We start from the raw sequence: 15,822 nt of genomic DNA, 5'->3' as shown, positions 1-15,822 counted from the left end.
TTCAAATATATTGGCATATTGCATACTGACAAGATAACTGGCGCCAGTTATGACTGGATTATGTTAACATGTTAAAAAATACTATGGTAAACACCGAAAACGCCTCAGATAATGGTCCTTCAAATGGTCGACGCAGAAGAAATACATGCCGCCCACAGTGGCAGATATGGAGAAAATCATATGGCTGGATGACAGGTTCATGATGCGACATCACGTGCTGCAGGGATTGTGATGCAGATGATAATTTCGTTTTCACTCCCTCCCATAATTGTCATTTACTTTATTCATGTAAAAAAAAAAGAAAAGAAAAGGGCGGCCTTTATGTTGATTTTATGGTTTTGAAATTGTTTTTCCTGTCTCGATACATTTCTTATCTGTGGGACAGCACAATTGTACGAATAAACGAAAAAAAAAAGATGGCAGAGCACATACCTACGCAAGGCAATGGTACCGAGTTCGAGTCTCGGTCCGGCACACAGCTTTAATCCCCCAGGAAAGTTTCATAACAGCACACACTCACCTAAAGAGTGAAAATCTCATTCTGGACTACGACAATTGTATCAGTGTAATACCGACCAACAAAGCCAGCCTTCAAAAACGTACCCCACACGTCAAGAGACGAACGTCAGCGGTTTCTGTTTATCTCAGACATCGTCGACCTTCAACTACATATTGATTTGGACGTGGTTCTTCTGTCAGTAGATTGCCTAGAAACATACAGTATCACTTAACAGTTGTCATAGATATCGTTCGGAGAGATGTATCCGAATTTTGAAACTCGTTGCCATGAAGCTTTTGATGAAGAGAAATGTAAAAAGGGTATCACAAGCAAGCAGTCTGACCGCTATAAACCAGAGCAGAAAAATAAAAGAGCAGAAAATAAATAGAACCGTATAGGAGTTACGTGTTTGTTTACACTTGGTGCAGGAGCGCAGTAGTTTGCGGGACGTCCTCTGGCGTCTCTGTTCTCTTATTACTACTGATCAAGTTTCACACATGCCTTGTCCCTGAAGTCCACTTCGAAGACTATCTTCCTTACAAATATCGATGTCATGGTGTAACGGATACAACCTTCAAAAGTGACTTGAATATGTCGTCAGACTCAGCAAACTGGACTCAGTGACTTTAATGAAGACCACACCTCCATATATCTACCTGTCGAGGATACACAGTATCTGATCACAATTGTTTGGATAGCACTTTGTAATGAGGAATTGATCGCTAGATGCCACGAGAGGCGGACCAGACACCAGTACGTCAATAGAAAAGCTGTAACAGCAAAATGGCTCCGTCAATAGAACCCACTGACTGCGAACGTGGATTGGTCTGGTCACTGGAAGTAGCGTGTGTGATAGAGCCTTCAGCGATATTTAAACCCTTCTGTCGAGTCTTGGCGTCGTGTTTGTGAGGCGAAAACGTGGAGGCAAATATAGCTAATCCAAGACAATACAGAACCTATGTTCTGACGGACAGCCCCAGTGGAACGTTGCGGAGACTTTGTCAGAGGGTTGTCCAGAAAGTAACGCACTCATTTTTTTTTCTTCGACAGTTCTTTATTGAACAGAAACAGAATTACACGAACGAATGAATGGTGTTTTATTTACACACCCTACTCTTCCACCTAATCTCCATCCCGTTCTATGGCCTCCCTCCAGCGCCAAACAAGGGCGTGTATGCCCTGTCGGTATCAACCCTTGTTCTGGTGGCGGAGCCAGTGCTTCACTGTGCGAATCGCCTCCTCATCGTCCTCAAAATGTCTTCCACGAATGGCATCCTCTAAGGCTCCAAACAAGTCGAAGTTCGAGGGGACGAGGTCAGAGCTGTATGGTGGATGGGTAACATTGCCCAACCCTCTTTTGGGATGCGTTCAGCATTCCTTAGACTTGTGTGGGGCTGAGCGTTATCGTGTGGTAGCGGAACATCTCCTGGGTTTCTGTTGTGCCGAAGTCGGCGGAGGCGCATCTTGACTTTTGTTAATGTGTTCACATACGGTATGCTTCTGAGTTAATATAACCGCCTCTTGGCATCACATCAGTGACCATCGTACCTTTACAGTCCCAGAGCGCGGTCATTATGTTGCGCATAAATGCAAACCGCGAATTTAGCTGTCACTACATAACACTCCGCAAGCCTCCTAAGGGTGTGTAGCGGAGGGTACTTTCGGTACCGCTACATGAATCCTCCAACCCTGTTCTAGTTGCGAATAGTGCCTGGGAGAATGAGTTTCGGTAATCCTCTGTGTTGGCTCTCATTTCTCGAATTTTCTCCTCGTGCTCAATACGCGAGACAGATATTGGGGGAAGTAATATGTTGTCCAACTCCTCCTGAAAAGTGCTGTCCCGAAACTTCAATAGCAGATCTCTCCGTGATGCACAACGCATCTCTTGTAACATCCGCCAGTGGACTTTGTTTGGCATCTCCGTAACGCTCTTTCACCAGCTACACGATCCCAAGACGAAACGCTCCGCTCTTCATTGGATCTTCTCTATCCCCTCCATCAGTCCTACCTGATAGTGATCCCAGATAGCCGAACAACACTCAAGAATCGGGCGAACAAACGCCGTATCAGCCATTTGTTTCGTGGTTGAGTTACATTTCCTTAAGATTCTTCCGATGAATCTAGTATCTGCTTTTCCTACTATCTGTTTTATGTGGTCATTTTACTTAAGGTCGCTCTGGATAGTTATGCCTAGATATTTTACAACATCCGCTGTCTCCAGCTGTTTTTCATCGATAGTGCAGCTGTACAGTAGTGGATATCTTTTCCTGTGCATGCGCAGTATGCACAATATGTTACATTTATTTACATTCATCGTCAACTGCTAGAGCCTCCACCTTTCATCAATTCCCTGCAGATCTTTCTGAAAATTCTTACTATCTTCTCGCGATGCTACTTTGGTATAGACTACTTTATCATTTAGCTACAGTATAGCAGGTGAGCAACTGGCAGAAGTTAAATCCATGAATTATCTGGGAGTGAGCATTAGGAGTGATTTAAAATGGAATGAGCATATAAAATTAATCGTCGGTAAAGCAGATGCCAGACTGAGATTCATTTCAAGAATCATAAGGAAATGCAGACAGTAAGCAAAGAAAGTAGGTTACAGCACACTTGTTCACCCACTGCTTGAATACTGCTCAGCGGTGTGGGATCCGTACCAGATGGGATTGATAGAAGAGATAGAGAAGATCCAACGGAGAGCAGCGCGCTTCGTTACAGGATCATTTAGTAATCGCGAAAGCGTTTCGGAGATGATAGATAAACTCCAGTGGAAGACTCTACAAGACAGACTCTCAGTAGCTCGGTACGGGCTTTTATTGAAGTTACAAGAACATACCTTCACCGAGGAGTCAAGCAGTATATTGCTCCCTCTTACGTATATCTCGCGAAGAGATCATGAGGATAAAATCAGAGAGATTAGAGCCCACACAGAGGCATACCGACAATCTTCCTTTCCACGAAGAATACGAGACTAGAATAGAAGGGAGAACCGTTAGAGGTACTTAAGGTACCCTCCACCACACACCGTCATATGGCTTGTGGAGTATGGATGTTGATGTAGATTTAAATCATCTGCGAATAGCCTTCAAGAGCATCAGACACTTTCTACTAGATCATATACATATATATATATATATATATATATATATATATATATATATATATATATATATATATATATATATATATATATATATATTGTAAGTAGCAACGGTCTTATCACACTTCCTTGTGGTACTCCGGTTATTACCTATACATCTGTCGATTTTGTGCCATTAAGACCGATGTGTTGAGTTCTATCTGCAAGGAAGTCTTTAATTCAGTGGCAAGTCTGCTCTGATACTCCATAAGCTCGCATTTCTTTCATTAAGCGGCAATGTGGGGCGGTGTCAAATGCCTTAGTGAAATCCAGGAACACGGCATTAACCTGACCGCCGTTGTCCACTGCGTGGTGGATTTCATGTAGAAACAGAGTGAGCTGAGTTATACAGGATCTCTGTTTGTGAAATCCATGTTGTTTTTTTATAGAGGAGATGTTCATTTTCCAAAAACGTCATAATTCTTCAGCGTAAAAGATGTTCCATAATTCTACAATAGATTGACGTCAGCGATATAGATTTATAATTGTGTGGTTCTGTCTTAGGCCTTTCTTAAAAACGGCAATGACCAGCGCTTTTTTCCAGTCGTTAGGTACCTTTCGGTGCTCAAGCGATTTACGATAAATTACTGCTGGAAGGGGTGCAAGTTCTTTTTCATAATCTTTATAGAATCTTACAAGTATCACATCTGGTCTTGAAGCCTTTCCACAACTAAGCAATAGTAGCTGCTTTTCAGTTTCTCGATCGGTTATCTCAATATCTGCCACTTCGACGTTCGTACGATGATTGAAAGGAGGGACAGTGTTACGATATTCCGTGGTTAAACAACTTCGGAAGACCTAATTCAGTATTTGTGCCTTTTCTCTGTTACCTTCCCTTTTGACACCGGTGTGGTCGCTGAGAGAATGAACAGATGATTTTTACCCACCTACTGATTTTACTTTCTATCAAAATCTCTTAGGGATTTTACTCAGGTCAGTTGACAATGCCTTCCTTTCAAAACCACTGAACGCTCCTTTCATTGTTCTCTTCACACTCATTTTCGCTTCGTTCAACTATTGTTTGTCAGCTAGGTTTTTACTTCTTTTGAATCTAGGATGAGGTGCTCTTTGTTTACGTAGCGCTCTTCTAACAAGGCTATTAAACCATGGTGGCTCTTTCCCATGCCTTAAAACCTTACTCGGAACATACTTGTCTAGGTTCTACTGAACGATGCAGTTAAATTTGTTCCATTAGTTGTCCACATCTACGTCCTCATCACCGAATATTTGCTGCTGGCAGCTGAAATATTCTGAAATTTGTATCCTGTCACCCTTGAGGAGCAAATATATCTTCCTACGTGTCTTAACAGCCCCTATAGGACCCGTCATCATAGATGCTGTCAGAGCCTTATGATCACTGATACCTTCCTCTACGTTTATTGATTCGGTAAGTTCAAATTTTTTGTTGCCAAAAGGTCTAAGACGTTACCCTCAAGAGTGGGCTCTCTAACTATTTGCTCAAGATAATTTTAGGGAAGGACATCTAGAATAATGCCACATGAATCCCTGTCTCTGGCATCAGTTTTGATGGCATAACGCTGTCAATCTATACCTTGCAAGTTGAAGCCATCATGACCAGGAAAACTACTAATGCTATTGTGCAAGTTGTGTCTGAAGCGCTCTACAACTGCAGGTCCTGACCCTGGTGGCCTATAAATCATTCGATCACCATTTTGACCCTTCTTTGATACTCAGTTTCACCCAGATTAATTCATATTCGGAATGCGTGATAACCTCGCTGTATTTGATCGAATTTTGTACAGCAATGAACACGTCGCCTACACTGGCGACTAACCTATGCTGGTGATTAGCATTCCAATCTGGACTTAGGATATAGTTGCCAATGATGTCTGGTTTCAACCAGCATTCTGTTCTCAATACTATCTGTACATTATAATCTTCAGTTATCATTCCGGGACTTCTCCTAGGATGCTGCTGCAATTTACTAAAATCCTGTTAATCTTTTCTGTCTCTGATCTGAGAGTTCCAAGATTCTCTGAGGTCACTGTGGCTGATTTAGCAGGCAAATCTTCTTTGATCTCAAGGGAGGAGTTCTCTAACCTAATAAAGCCACATGTGCACGCCACAAGTACTCCGCTACCCCAACATCGCTGCCTACGGGTAATGCACGCCAGACGTATTACGGGGAACCCTACAATTCTGCACCCGATAGCGGAGGTCGAGAAATCTGCATCCTATACAGTCGCAGAGCCTCGGTTTCAGACTTTCCACTCTGCTCCAAACCAGAGGACCGCAATTAACCCTGGGTACGAGCTACACATAGACAGCTTAGCCTGCACCCCGCGTGCGTTGCTAGTCGCCTTCATCAAATCACCCAGCCGCCGAAAGAGTTCGAGGATGACCTCAGAACCCTAGCGGTAGGCGTCATTCGTGCCGACATGTGCCACTCATGCAGCCGGTTGCACCCAGTGCGCTCGATAGCTGCCGGCAGGGCCTCGTCCGTATCGCGGATGAGACCTCCCGGCGACCATACCGAATGCACACTGGAATTCTTTGCCGCCTTGCCTGCTATCTTCCTGAGGGGACGCTCCCAATGATCACACCGACCCTCTGTACTTGTGCGGACTGGGCAGGAAAATCGACCGCTGGCCCAACATTAGTGGCATCTCATGCTGTCTCAGAGATATCATCAACACTGGGTGGCACCTCGTATCTGCAGCTAAGACTTACGGAGACAGCCGCACGGCCTGCTCCCTCTTTCACCTTCCGCCCAGTGACACGAGAAACCAACCACTGTCTGCCACCCACTGTGGAGTGAGTACCGACCGGTCAGATGTTGCGTATCGGAAGCCGCAGTGACGTCCGGGTCACCAGAGGTTTTCAATGGCACCAAAGGTGTCGCAGGTCTCGTCACTGGCGCCCCGACGTCACCGCAACTCCGAGCATTAGCTAGAAGCTTGCCGACGGTAGCCAACGCAGCTTCCAGCTGTTTACGGACAGCAGTCAACTCTCCTTGTGTCCGCTAACAACAAGCACAGTCCCTAGCCATATCGTAGTGTGTATAAAATATGTGTAAGGCCTCAATTGAAGGTAATGAGTTTGAAATGTATACAAAATATACCAAACGAAAATAAAGTAACACTAAAAGTTTCTGAGCGGATTTCTCACTGTAATCCGAGACCGCAACAGAAAGAAATTTCTCTACTGAAGTTAATGTAAATTCAGATACTTGTTATTAGAAATCTTGTTTACCGAAAAGTTACTGCATGAGAGAAATATTCAAACTAGAATGCACTAACCTAAACTGTATGCTGTCTACTAGAGCAAAATAAATCAAAACTTAGTTGTGTGATTGAGTTTCTGAGGACGGGAAAGTTTGCGCTAGGAGACCGCCCTATTCAAGGATATTTACAAGACTTACGCAAAAACAAGAAAACTACGATTAATTTTCTAATTACTTGGTAGAGCACTTTCACGCGAAAGGCAAAGGTCCCGAGTTCGAGTCTCGGTCCGGCACACAGTTTTAATCTGCCAGGAAATTTCATATCAGCGCACACTCCGCTGCATAGAGAAAATCTCATTCTGGAAACATCCTCCAGGCTGTGGCTAAGCCATGTCTCCGCAGTATCCTTTCTTTCAGGAGTGCTAGTTCTGCAAGGTTCGTAGGAGAGCTTCTGTAATGTCTGGAAGGTAGGAGACGAGGTACTGACAAAAGTAAAGCTGTGAGGACGGGGCGTGAGTCGTGCTTGGGTAGCTCAATTGGTAGAGCACTTGCCCGCGAAAGGCAAAGGTCCCGAGTTCGAGTTTCGGTCCGGCACACAGTTTTAATCTGCCAGGAAGCTTCATATCAGCGCACACCCCGCTGCAAAGTGAAAATCTCATTCTTCTAAGCACTAGTCTACACAGTAAAATACACACGTATAGTTCACTTCTCTGCAGAAACACGTGAGAAATACAAAGACTAAATTAAATTATTGTTTATCAGACAAGTGTTTTTGCGGGTCCTTCCGGGTCGGCGGCTGCTGCTACTTTGTGCTCGTGACATAACCGTCGTTAGCAGTTGCTTCCATCTTCTGTGGGAGTGGGAATGTCGCCATTCCATCGACTGTCGTTTCGTTTCGGGCCCAAAATGGTGAACCCAGGTTTTATCACCTGTCATAATCCGGGACAAGAGAGCCTCCCCCCCCAATCTTCAAAACGTTGCAAAGACAGATGTTCTTTTCTGTGCGATTTGTGATCCACCGATAGACACCGCGGGACGCATCTTGCACACACTTTTTAATATTCAAGAGTGCGGATAATTGCACCCATTTTCCTTTGCTGATTGTCAGGTGCAGCGCCAACTGCCAAGTCGTAATGCGTCTGTCCTCGCGAATGACATCACCTCGCAGCAACATGTCAAGTGTGACAGCCGTCGATGGTCTCCCCGACCGCTGCAAATCTTGAAGCTACGCCGAACCGCCTTCTGATGATCTAACCCTTCCTACCCAGCGACTAGCTGTACTTCTGTCAATAGCAGACGCTCCATAGACTTTGCACAAGCGCTTTTGAATATTTACCACAGTTTCTTTCTCTACAGTGAGAAATCCAATGACGGCACGTTGCTTATAACGTACATCACCTACAAACGCCACTTTGCAACTGTCTTGCAGCTACGGTATCAATCGGAACTGACGGAAACTCGGCGTGTTCATTCAGGAGACTTAAAATAATACATACGTAACATGTCGCATTCGTAGCTTTGTTTTCGGCTGAGAAAAAATTACTTTCTGGGTAATCCTCGTAAAAGGTGTGACAGATCTGAGGAAGGAACGACTCGTAAGTTTCCAAAGGACTACCAGGATTCTAGCTGTCACAATAAGTGGTGGAGTAGGTCCCTCATAAGCTACCCCCAGAGGAGGTAAACTGAAATTTTCTGATGGCCGGATAGAAAAGGGTTCGATTGTGCTTCAGTCACAAAACGAAAGAACTTATTCTTAATTTTCGTTACTATCGTCACTATTTCATGGAATTACTTAAATTGTCAGAATTAACATTTTTCCAAATACGAACAGTAACGTGTGACACACTGTGGTGCCGGCTGGAGTGGCCGAGTAGTACTAGGCGCTTCAGTCCGGAACCGCGCGACTGCTACGGTCGCAGGTTCGAATCCTGCCTCGGGCATGGATGTGTGTGATGTCCTTAGGTTAGTTAGGTTTAAGTAGTTCTAAGTTCTAGGGGACTGATGACCTCAGAAGTTAAGTCCCATAGTGCTCAGAGCCGTTTGAACCATTTTTGAATGCTGTGGTGAAGGTTACTTCTTGTATAACGAGTGTATGAGTAGCATCTTTCTCATATAATCCAGCAATACAGACATGCTTCTTACTCTTCACCATGTAAAATTGAGACAAATAAATCACTTATGCTTAAATATCTCATCAAAATAGTTTCTCAAAGTTCCGACAAGGGGCCAGAAATTGACTACCGGTACTGATTCACTTCGTAACACATACACGAAATAACTAACTTCAGGAGACAACAGTAACTATGTAACGGCAACTTCTTCGCTGTAAGAACTACCAGGTTTTAGTGTTACAATTATTACTAGCAGTAGTCAGACACAATGAACTGGCAGCCTGATGTCTTCAAAATGTCTGTCGATTCAGAAGTAAGCAGTCCCACAATCAAGTTATTTACAAACATCAAGTACAGCGCATACATGTTAACTTTGTAGAGCTGTAACGACGGTGTAAGATATTCCGAACAGGACGCTAAAAAACATCCCAGATATACTCTGTAATGTTCACGTCTGTGGAGTTTGGTGGCCAGTGGAAGTGTTTAAACACAGAAGAGTGTTCTCAGAGCCACTCTGTAGCAATTCTGGGCGTATGGGGTGTAGCATTGTCCTGGTGGACTTGCCCAAGTCTGTCTGACTGCACAATGGACATGAATGGATGCAGGTGATGAGACAGGATGCTTACGTACGTGTCACCTGTCAGAGTCGAATCCAGACGTATCAGGGGTCCCATATCACTCCAACTGCACACGCCCCACAGCGTTACAGAGCCTCCGGCAGCGTAAACAGTCCCCTGCTGACGTGCAGGGCGCATTGATTCATGAGCTTGTGTCCATACCTGTAAACGTCCATCCACTCGATACCATTTGAAACGAGAGTCGTTCGACGAGGCAACTTCTTTACAGTCATCAACAACCCAATTTCAGTGTTGACAGACCCACGAGAGGCATAAAGCTTTGTGTCGTGTAGTCATCCAGGGTACACGAGTGGGCCTTCTGCTTCGAAAGCCAGTATCTGTGATGTTTCGTTGGATAATTTGCACGCTAACACTTATTGATGGCCCAGCATTAAAATATGCAGCGTCTAGCATGAATTTCACATCTGTGACACTGGACGATCCTCTTGAGTCGTCGTTTGTCCCGCCCTTGCAAGAAATTTTTCTGGTCGCAGCGATGTCGGAGATTGGATGTTTTACCGCATTCCTCATATTCACGGTACAATCGTGGAATGGTCGTACGGGAAAATCTCCACTTCATCGCTACGTCATAGGTGCTGTTTCCCATCGCTGGAGCATCGACTATAACACCACGTTCAAACTCACTTAAATCGTGATAAATTGCCATTGTGGGAAGAGTAAACGTTCTAACAACTGCGTCAGACACTTGTCTTATGTAGACGTTGGCGACCGCGGCGCCGTATTCTGCCTGTTTATATACCTTTGTATTTGAATACGCATGCCTATACCATTTTCGTTGGCACTTCAGTATAAATTCTATGTTCAAAGTTCACTCATCATCATCATCATCATTTAAGACTGATTATACCTTTCAGCGTTCAGTCTGGAGCATAGTCCCCCTTATAAAATTATTCCACGATCCCCTATTCAGTGCTAACATTGGTGCCTCTTCTGATGTTAAACCTATTACTTCAAAATCTTTCTTAACCGAATCCAGGTACCATCTCCTTGGTCTGCCCCGACTCCTCCTACCCTCTGCTGCTGAACCCATGAGTCTCTTGGGTAACCTTGTTTCTCCCATGCGTGTAAAATGACCCCACCATCTAAGCCTGTTCGTCCTGACTGCTACACCTATAGAGTTCATTCCCAGTTTTTCTTTTGTTTCCTCATTTTGGACATCCTCCTTCCATTATTCCCATGTACTAGTACCTGCAATCATCCTAGCTACTTTCATATCCGTAACCTCAACCTTGTTGATAAGGTAACCTGAATCCACCCAGCTTTCACTTCCATACAACAAAGTTGGTCGACAGATTGAACGTTGCACAGATAACTTAGTCTTGGTACTCACTTCCTTCTTGCAGAAGAGAGTAGATTGTAGCTGAGCGCTCACTGCATTAGCTTTGCTACACCTCGATTCGTTCTTTCATTAAGTTCACTCAGTATGAAATAAACTGAAGTCCAAAGCTTACTACGGGCCGTAATGTAAAATAAATAGCAGTAGTCGAGGCGAAAATACCAGGTCCACAGCTGAAATAGAAACAATAACTTTGAAGCTGTCCTAACGCTAAAATATTTTCATGTTAAACTGGCTGAATTTCTGCTAAGTTTCTTAAAAAAGAAAAAGTTTCAAGTTCTGCTTCCAACACTTGGAATATTTCACACTGGTTTACTCGCGTTTGAGTAGGCGCAGGCGATACTTGACCAACACCAACTGCTCCAATCAATCTCTCGGCCTGACTTTCTCGCTACTAAAAACGGTCTGGGAAAGGTGGCCCTCGCCATTTCTCACTTCTGTTTAAGACTTTTAAATACATGTACTCTTGTTTCTGCAGTATACTAGACCCACTTATTTGTACCTTAGATGTAGGTATGACAAATCAGAATAGTCTGAAATTTCGCCAGCTCCTCGGCGCTGCATTCAGATTTATAATCGCATAAATAGTTTTCACACTAATAGCGATTTAATCCTTGCATGGCTGCTTCGTCATTTTCATCTACCAAAAATTAATAATGAAGAAAAAGGACATTATGCTTACACCTATAAGCATTCCTACCCGAATTGCTGCCTCTACTTTTACTACTTAAACAATATGTTAGTCTTGTCTTAACAGCGGGGAAATAATTTTCCTGTTCATAGTTAAAAATTCGTATGTTTTACAAAAAGCACATGACTGTGACTTGATACCACTTGCCGTCCTCCGTTCACTAACACTTTGTTCCTTAAAAATCTGTATTCCGTTCTCGAGATGTGAACTTCAGCATCTTCAAGCTGCAATATCATGGAAACTACTTCACCGATTAAGGGTGAGTGAACATTAGTAAAATAATCTTAGTTTTCTCTTTAATGACACTGCTGGTTTCGTATCGCTTGTCTGGTATTTCTTACGGAACATTCGACTATTTTAGTCTATATTTCCCCTGTATCGCTCGGCTATGGATGTTTCTCGTGACCATCGCGTGTTACGAGCAGCTATGAGCTATGACATGAGTATTGCTAATATTCCTGTGTCACCCAATGATCACGCATCATACCTGCCACCCGTACAGTATAAATATCTACTGCGTGAGGTTGTGGATGCGCGGAGCGAGAATCCCATCAGTTGTATCTGCTGCGGCTCTGTTCACGTGGTTTTGGGACGGTGAATTTTATCCCCTAGGCGCTTAGCGAGTTTTGAGTGATATCACTTCGCCTCCACAGACAAATCATCTTCAGAAGTACCGTTAAACTTTGTACTCACGTTTTACGAACATCTTAGCTGTCTGTTACCAGGAACTGAAGTTAGCTTAATGATATTGTGCTTTCCCGCCATAGTATCATAGCTCAGATTCAACTTAATTTACGTATATTTCCATAACGGGGTAAAAAGAATCAGCTAACATTTCGTACACATTCATTCCACTTATTCATACTGTCAAGTCTCTGTTCTAATTAATTTGGTTAAAATGAGTTTGTCACCAACAAACAAAGCATTTGTAACTGTGAAATTGTTACAGTAAATTCGGTAAGCAAGTTGCACCATGTGCTTCTCAAATAATATTTTCAATTTTTCTTTCTTTACCCATTTGCTTTCTACAGTCGAGTAACTTATCTATAACATTTTATCACCATCTCCTCAGAGAAAGGAAACAATACACTTCGCAGAAAAATAAAAAAAAATACTTGATTAATGCTCGAATCTGGAGTAATAAAACAATTGACAGCCAACAGCTTTTTTAGGTTTTTTATTGCACTTACTCATACTGCCGAATCTCTTACAAGAATTAAGTTACAATGGCAGTGCATAGGAAACTATCTCATGTAGAAGCACTTAGATACATGCAACGGTTTGACACTGGAGGAAATTAATCAGACTGACACGCATAAATTTTGATCTGCATATGAACGTAGCACCAATATGTATTCACTGTCTGTCAGTTTACTCAAACACAGATTTATCCAGTACTTGTAAACATTTGACCATAATATCTTTATAGTGGCGCCATCTATTGGCATAGCGTCTATGTACGCCGCCATTCAAAACACTCCCCTCTGTAAACACAGGATACGCACGTACAGCCGTGTCTGTTTAAAAACTGTCTCTAGATCTGAGCATTGAGAGTGAGTATGCACGAGCTGGGACTGTTTGATGTTCCACGATATGCTCAAGGTGAGTTCCATGAATTCTCGCAACACACTAAAAGATTCAAACAGAATCCATTTGATCTGAACTTTTGGAGCAGTTTTAGGCCAGTGGGGACGGATTTTTCACATGGACTGTTACACATGACAAAACCTGTCTGTATCATTTTGAGCCGGACCCACAAACGCAGTCATTGGATTGGTACCACCGATAGTCACCAAAAATGAGAAATTCAAGGTAGAATTCGTGATGACAGACTTTTAGGATAGTGATGGCGTCATTCTCGTGGATAAGTTGCCGAAAGGGTCAATAAATTGAGAGATATGTGTGATGTGACTGAAAAAACTACAGAACCTTTTCCAACGCATTCGGTACGACAAGAATATAAAAGAAATCTTGTTCCAACGTGACTATGCACACTCAGTTACTAGTCTCAGAACCCGGGAGCAGACCACCAAATTGTGTTGCACATAACTGCATCATCCATCCTACAGCGCAGACTTCGTGCCCTGATACTTCAGCCACTTAAGGGGAGACTTTCATGAAACTGACAGAGATGTCAAGTTCCAACTGATATGTTATTTATTAGCCGAACTGAGGGCAATGAGTTTCCAATGTTTCTATGATGAAAACTGATCCGAAGTGTTTAAATAACTATATGTGTGAGGCAATCCTCCTGCCACGCTCACTTTTTAATGCTGCACTTTAGTACTAGCTTGGTTGCCTCAAGAGTAAGTTTTGAAATTGTGAGTTCAAGCTAAGATATGTGGCAAAGTATTACAATATTACTTCAATTTTATGTTATGCTTATAGAATTATAAAATCATTAAAATTCTCTTCTATGTATTCGAAAAAAAAATCCTGAGAGAAGCTTACTATATGCAAGGGGATTAAAGAGAGAAAATATAGAAATCTCCTGAACAGATTCTGAGGAAGAATTAAATTTGTAGATTTCATAAACAACGTGAAAAATGTATTTAAAAAGTGATATATGTGTAATACAAGGAAGAAGTGTTAATTTCGTGTTAAGCGTGGCACAGAAATTCAAATTGTGGATATGGTCATGTTTTAAGTAGTGTATGTTTTTCGTCAAAGTCCCCCCTTAAGAATTCACTGACTGGGACATACTTTTAACACGATGAGAGTGCAATCCATCCAGTGAAAACGTGGCTACGATCATAGGACAAGAGTCTTTACCAACAGGAAAACATTGTCATACACACCGCTGGCGTAAGGGCATAGAACGTGGTATAGAGTATGTAAAAAACAGTAGAAGTAAAACAAATTTTGACTCACTCAATCATCAAATTCTAACTCTTAACAATGTATAAGTTCTCAAGAAAAAACTATGGAGCGTTATTTTTCGAATGATTCTCGTGTATTTCTGGCGTAGGAAGAACTAGTACACATTGTTTTCAGTGTATTAGTCCGTTTCAAAGGATTCAAATGGTTCAAATGGCTCTGAGTAGTATGGGACTCAACTGCTGTGGTCATCAGTCCCCTGGAACTTAGAACTACTTAAACCTGACTAACCTAAGGACATCACACACATCCATGCCCGAGGCAGGACTCGAACCTGCAACCGTAGCAGTCGCACGGTTCCGGACTGCGCGCCTAGAACCGCGAGACCACCGCGGCCGGCTTGAAGGATTGAGTTTTCAAATGTCGAGAATGCATCTACCACGAGGAGTGAGGCTATAGATGCCTACACACGCTTCACGAAGTTACAACAACCTGCGTGGAAAATTGATCTCATACGCAAGCTCACCGTCATTATTAATTTATTCATTGACAATCGTTCTTCCCAACAAAAAGGGCCGATACTACAATGAGAAGAGTAAACCATAGCATATGCAATATGGTGTGGGGTATCAATGCAGACTTGGAGTCTATATACGACAAATGAAATGCAATTTAAAGAACTCCTCAGTTAAACGTATGTGAAGCGTTTCGACCTATATCCCCATCTTCAGTGCGGAGAACTTACTTTGGCGACGGTGGCCAGCAGAAGTATTGCAGCGGCTGTCGCGGCACGCATCGTGTGGATATCCTATGTTTTCCGTCGCAACCTGTACCGCGCGCAGCTCCTGCCGCCTGTATTTATGTCTCATTCGTGTCCCTTGCTTCCGCCCACACCGCCCTGGCTCATTGCGGCGCACACGTAACAGAGACTCTGTTCGCTGTATTTATTCCGCTCCACGGCTTCCCCAACCTTCTCTTTTTCCTCTACTTCCCCACCCACCACCTGTTCCCGACCTTGCTAAAACCTGTCGTTACGCCAACCGAGCGGACACGCACCATGCTCTAGAGTAATCACATGGCGATTGGACAGCGGCGATATTTGATGTCACTCGACCTTCGGCGCTATTGTGCGTCATTTATCGTAATTGCGGGCTGACAGAGATGGGTGCAAGGCCTCACAAATGGCTCATCACAGTTACCGGTGGGCCGTGACTTAGTCATGGAGCTTTTCGCATGCCATACTGTCGAGCAGCTTCAGTTAGGAGGCAGCTCATCGATCAATCTTCCTTTCTTTTTACCAATCCCGCCACGATTTTCTCCCCAGTGGCATACTCTTTTTCTATACTGTTACCCAAAATTCTAAATCTGTCATAGAGATAAAAATTGCTGACGCCTTCCTAACAG

At 43.3% G+C, this 15,822-nt stretch overlaps 1 protein-coding gene across 1 annotated transcript in view; it reads right to left on the bottom strand.

The window, feature by feature from the left end:
- The window catches only part of LOC126291974 (uncharacterized), a 42,385-nt gene extending 27,048 nt beyond the window's left edge, over positions 1 to 15,337 (bottom strand). The window contains exon 1 of the mRNA XM_049985728.1: positions 15,164 to 15,337. Within this exon, the coding sequence (XP_049841685.1) occupies positions 15,164 to 15,214 (51 nt within the window). The 5' untranslated portion in view covers positions 15,215 to 15,337. The remainder of the gene's footprint in view (positions 1 to 15,163) is intronic.
- Between the last annotated feature and the right edge of the window lie 485 nt (positions 15,338 to 15,822).

Source organism: Schistocerca gregaria, chromosome 9, assembly GCF_023897955.1.
Source record: "Schistocerca gregaria isolate iqSchGreg1 chromosome 9, iqSchGreg1.2, whole genome shotgun sequence".
Classification (NCBI taxonomy): domain Eukaryota; kingdom Metazoa; phylum Arthropoda; class Insecta; order Orthoptera; family Acrididae; genus Schistocerca; species Schistocerca gregaria.
This window is presented reverse-complemented; position numbering and strand designations above follow the sequence as displayed.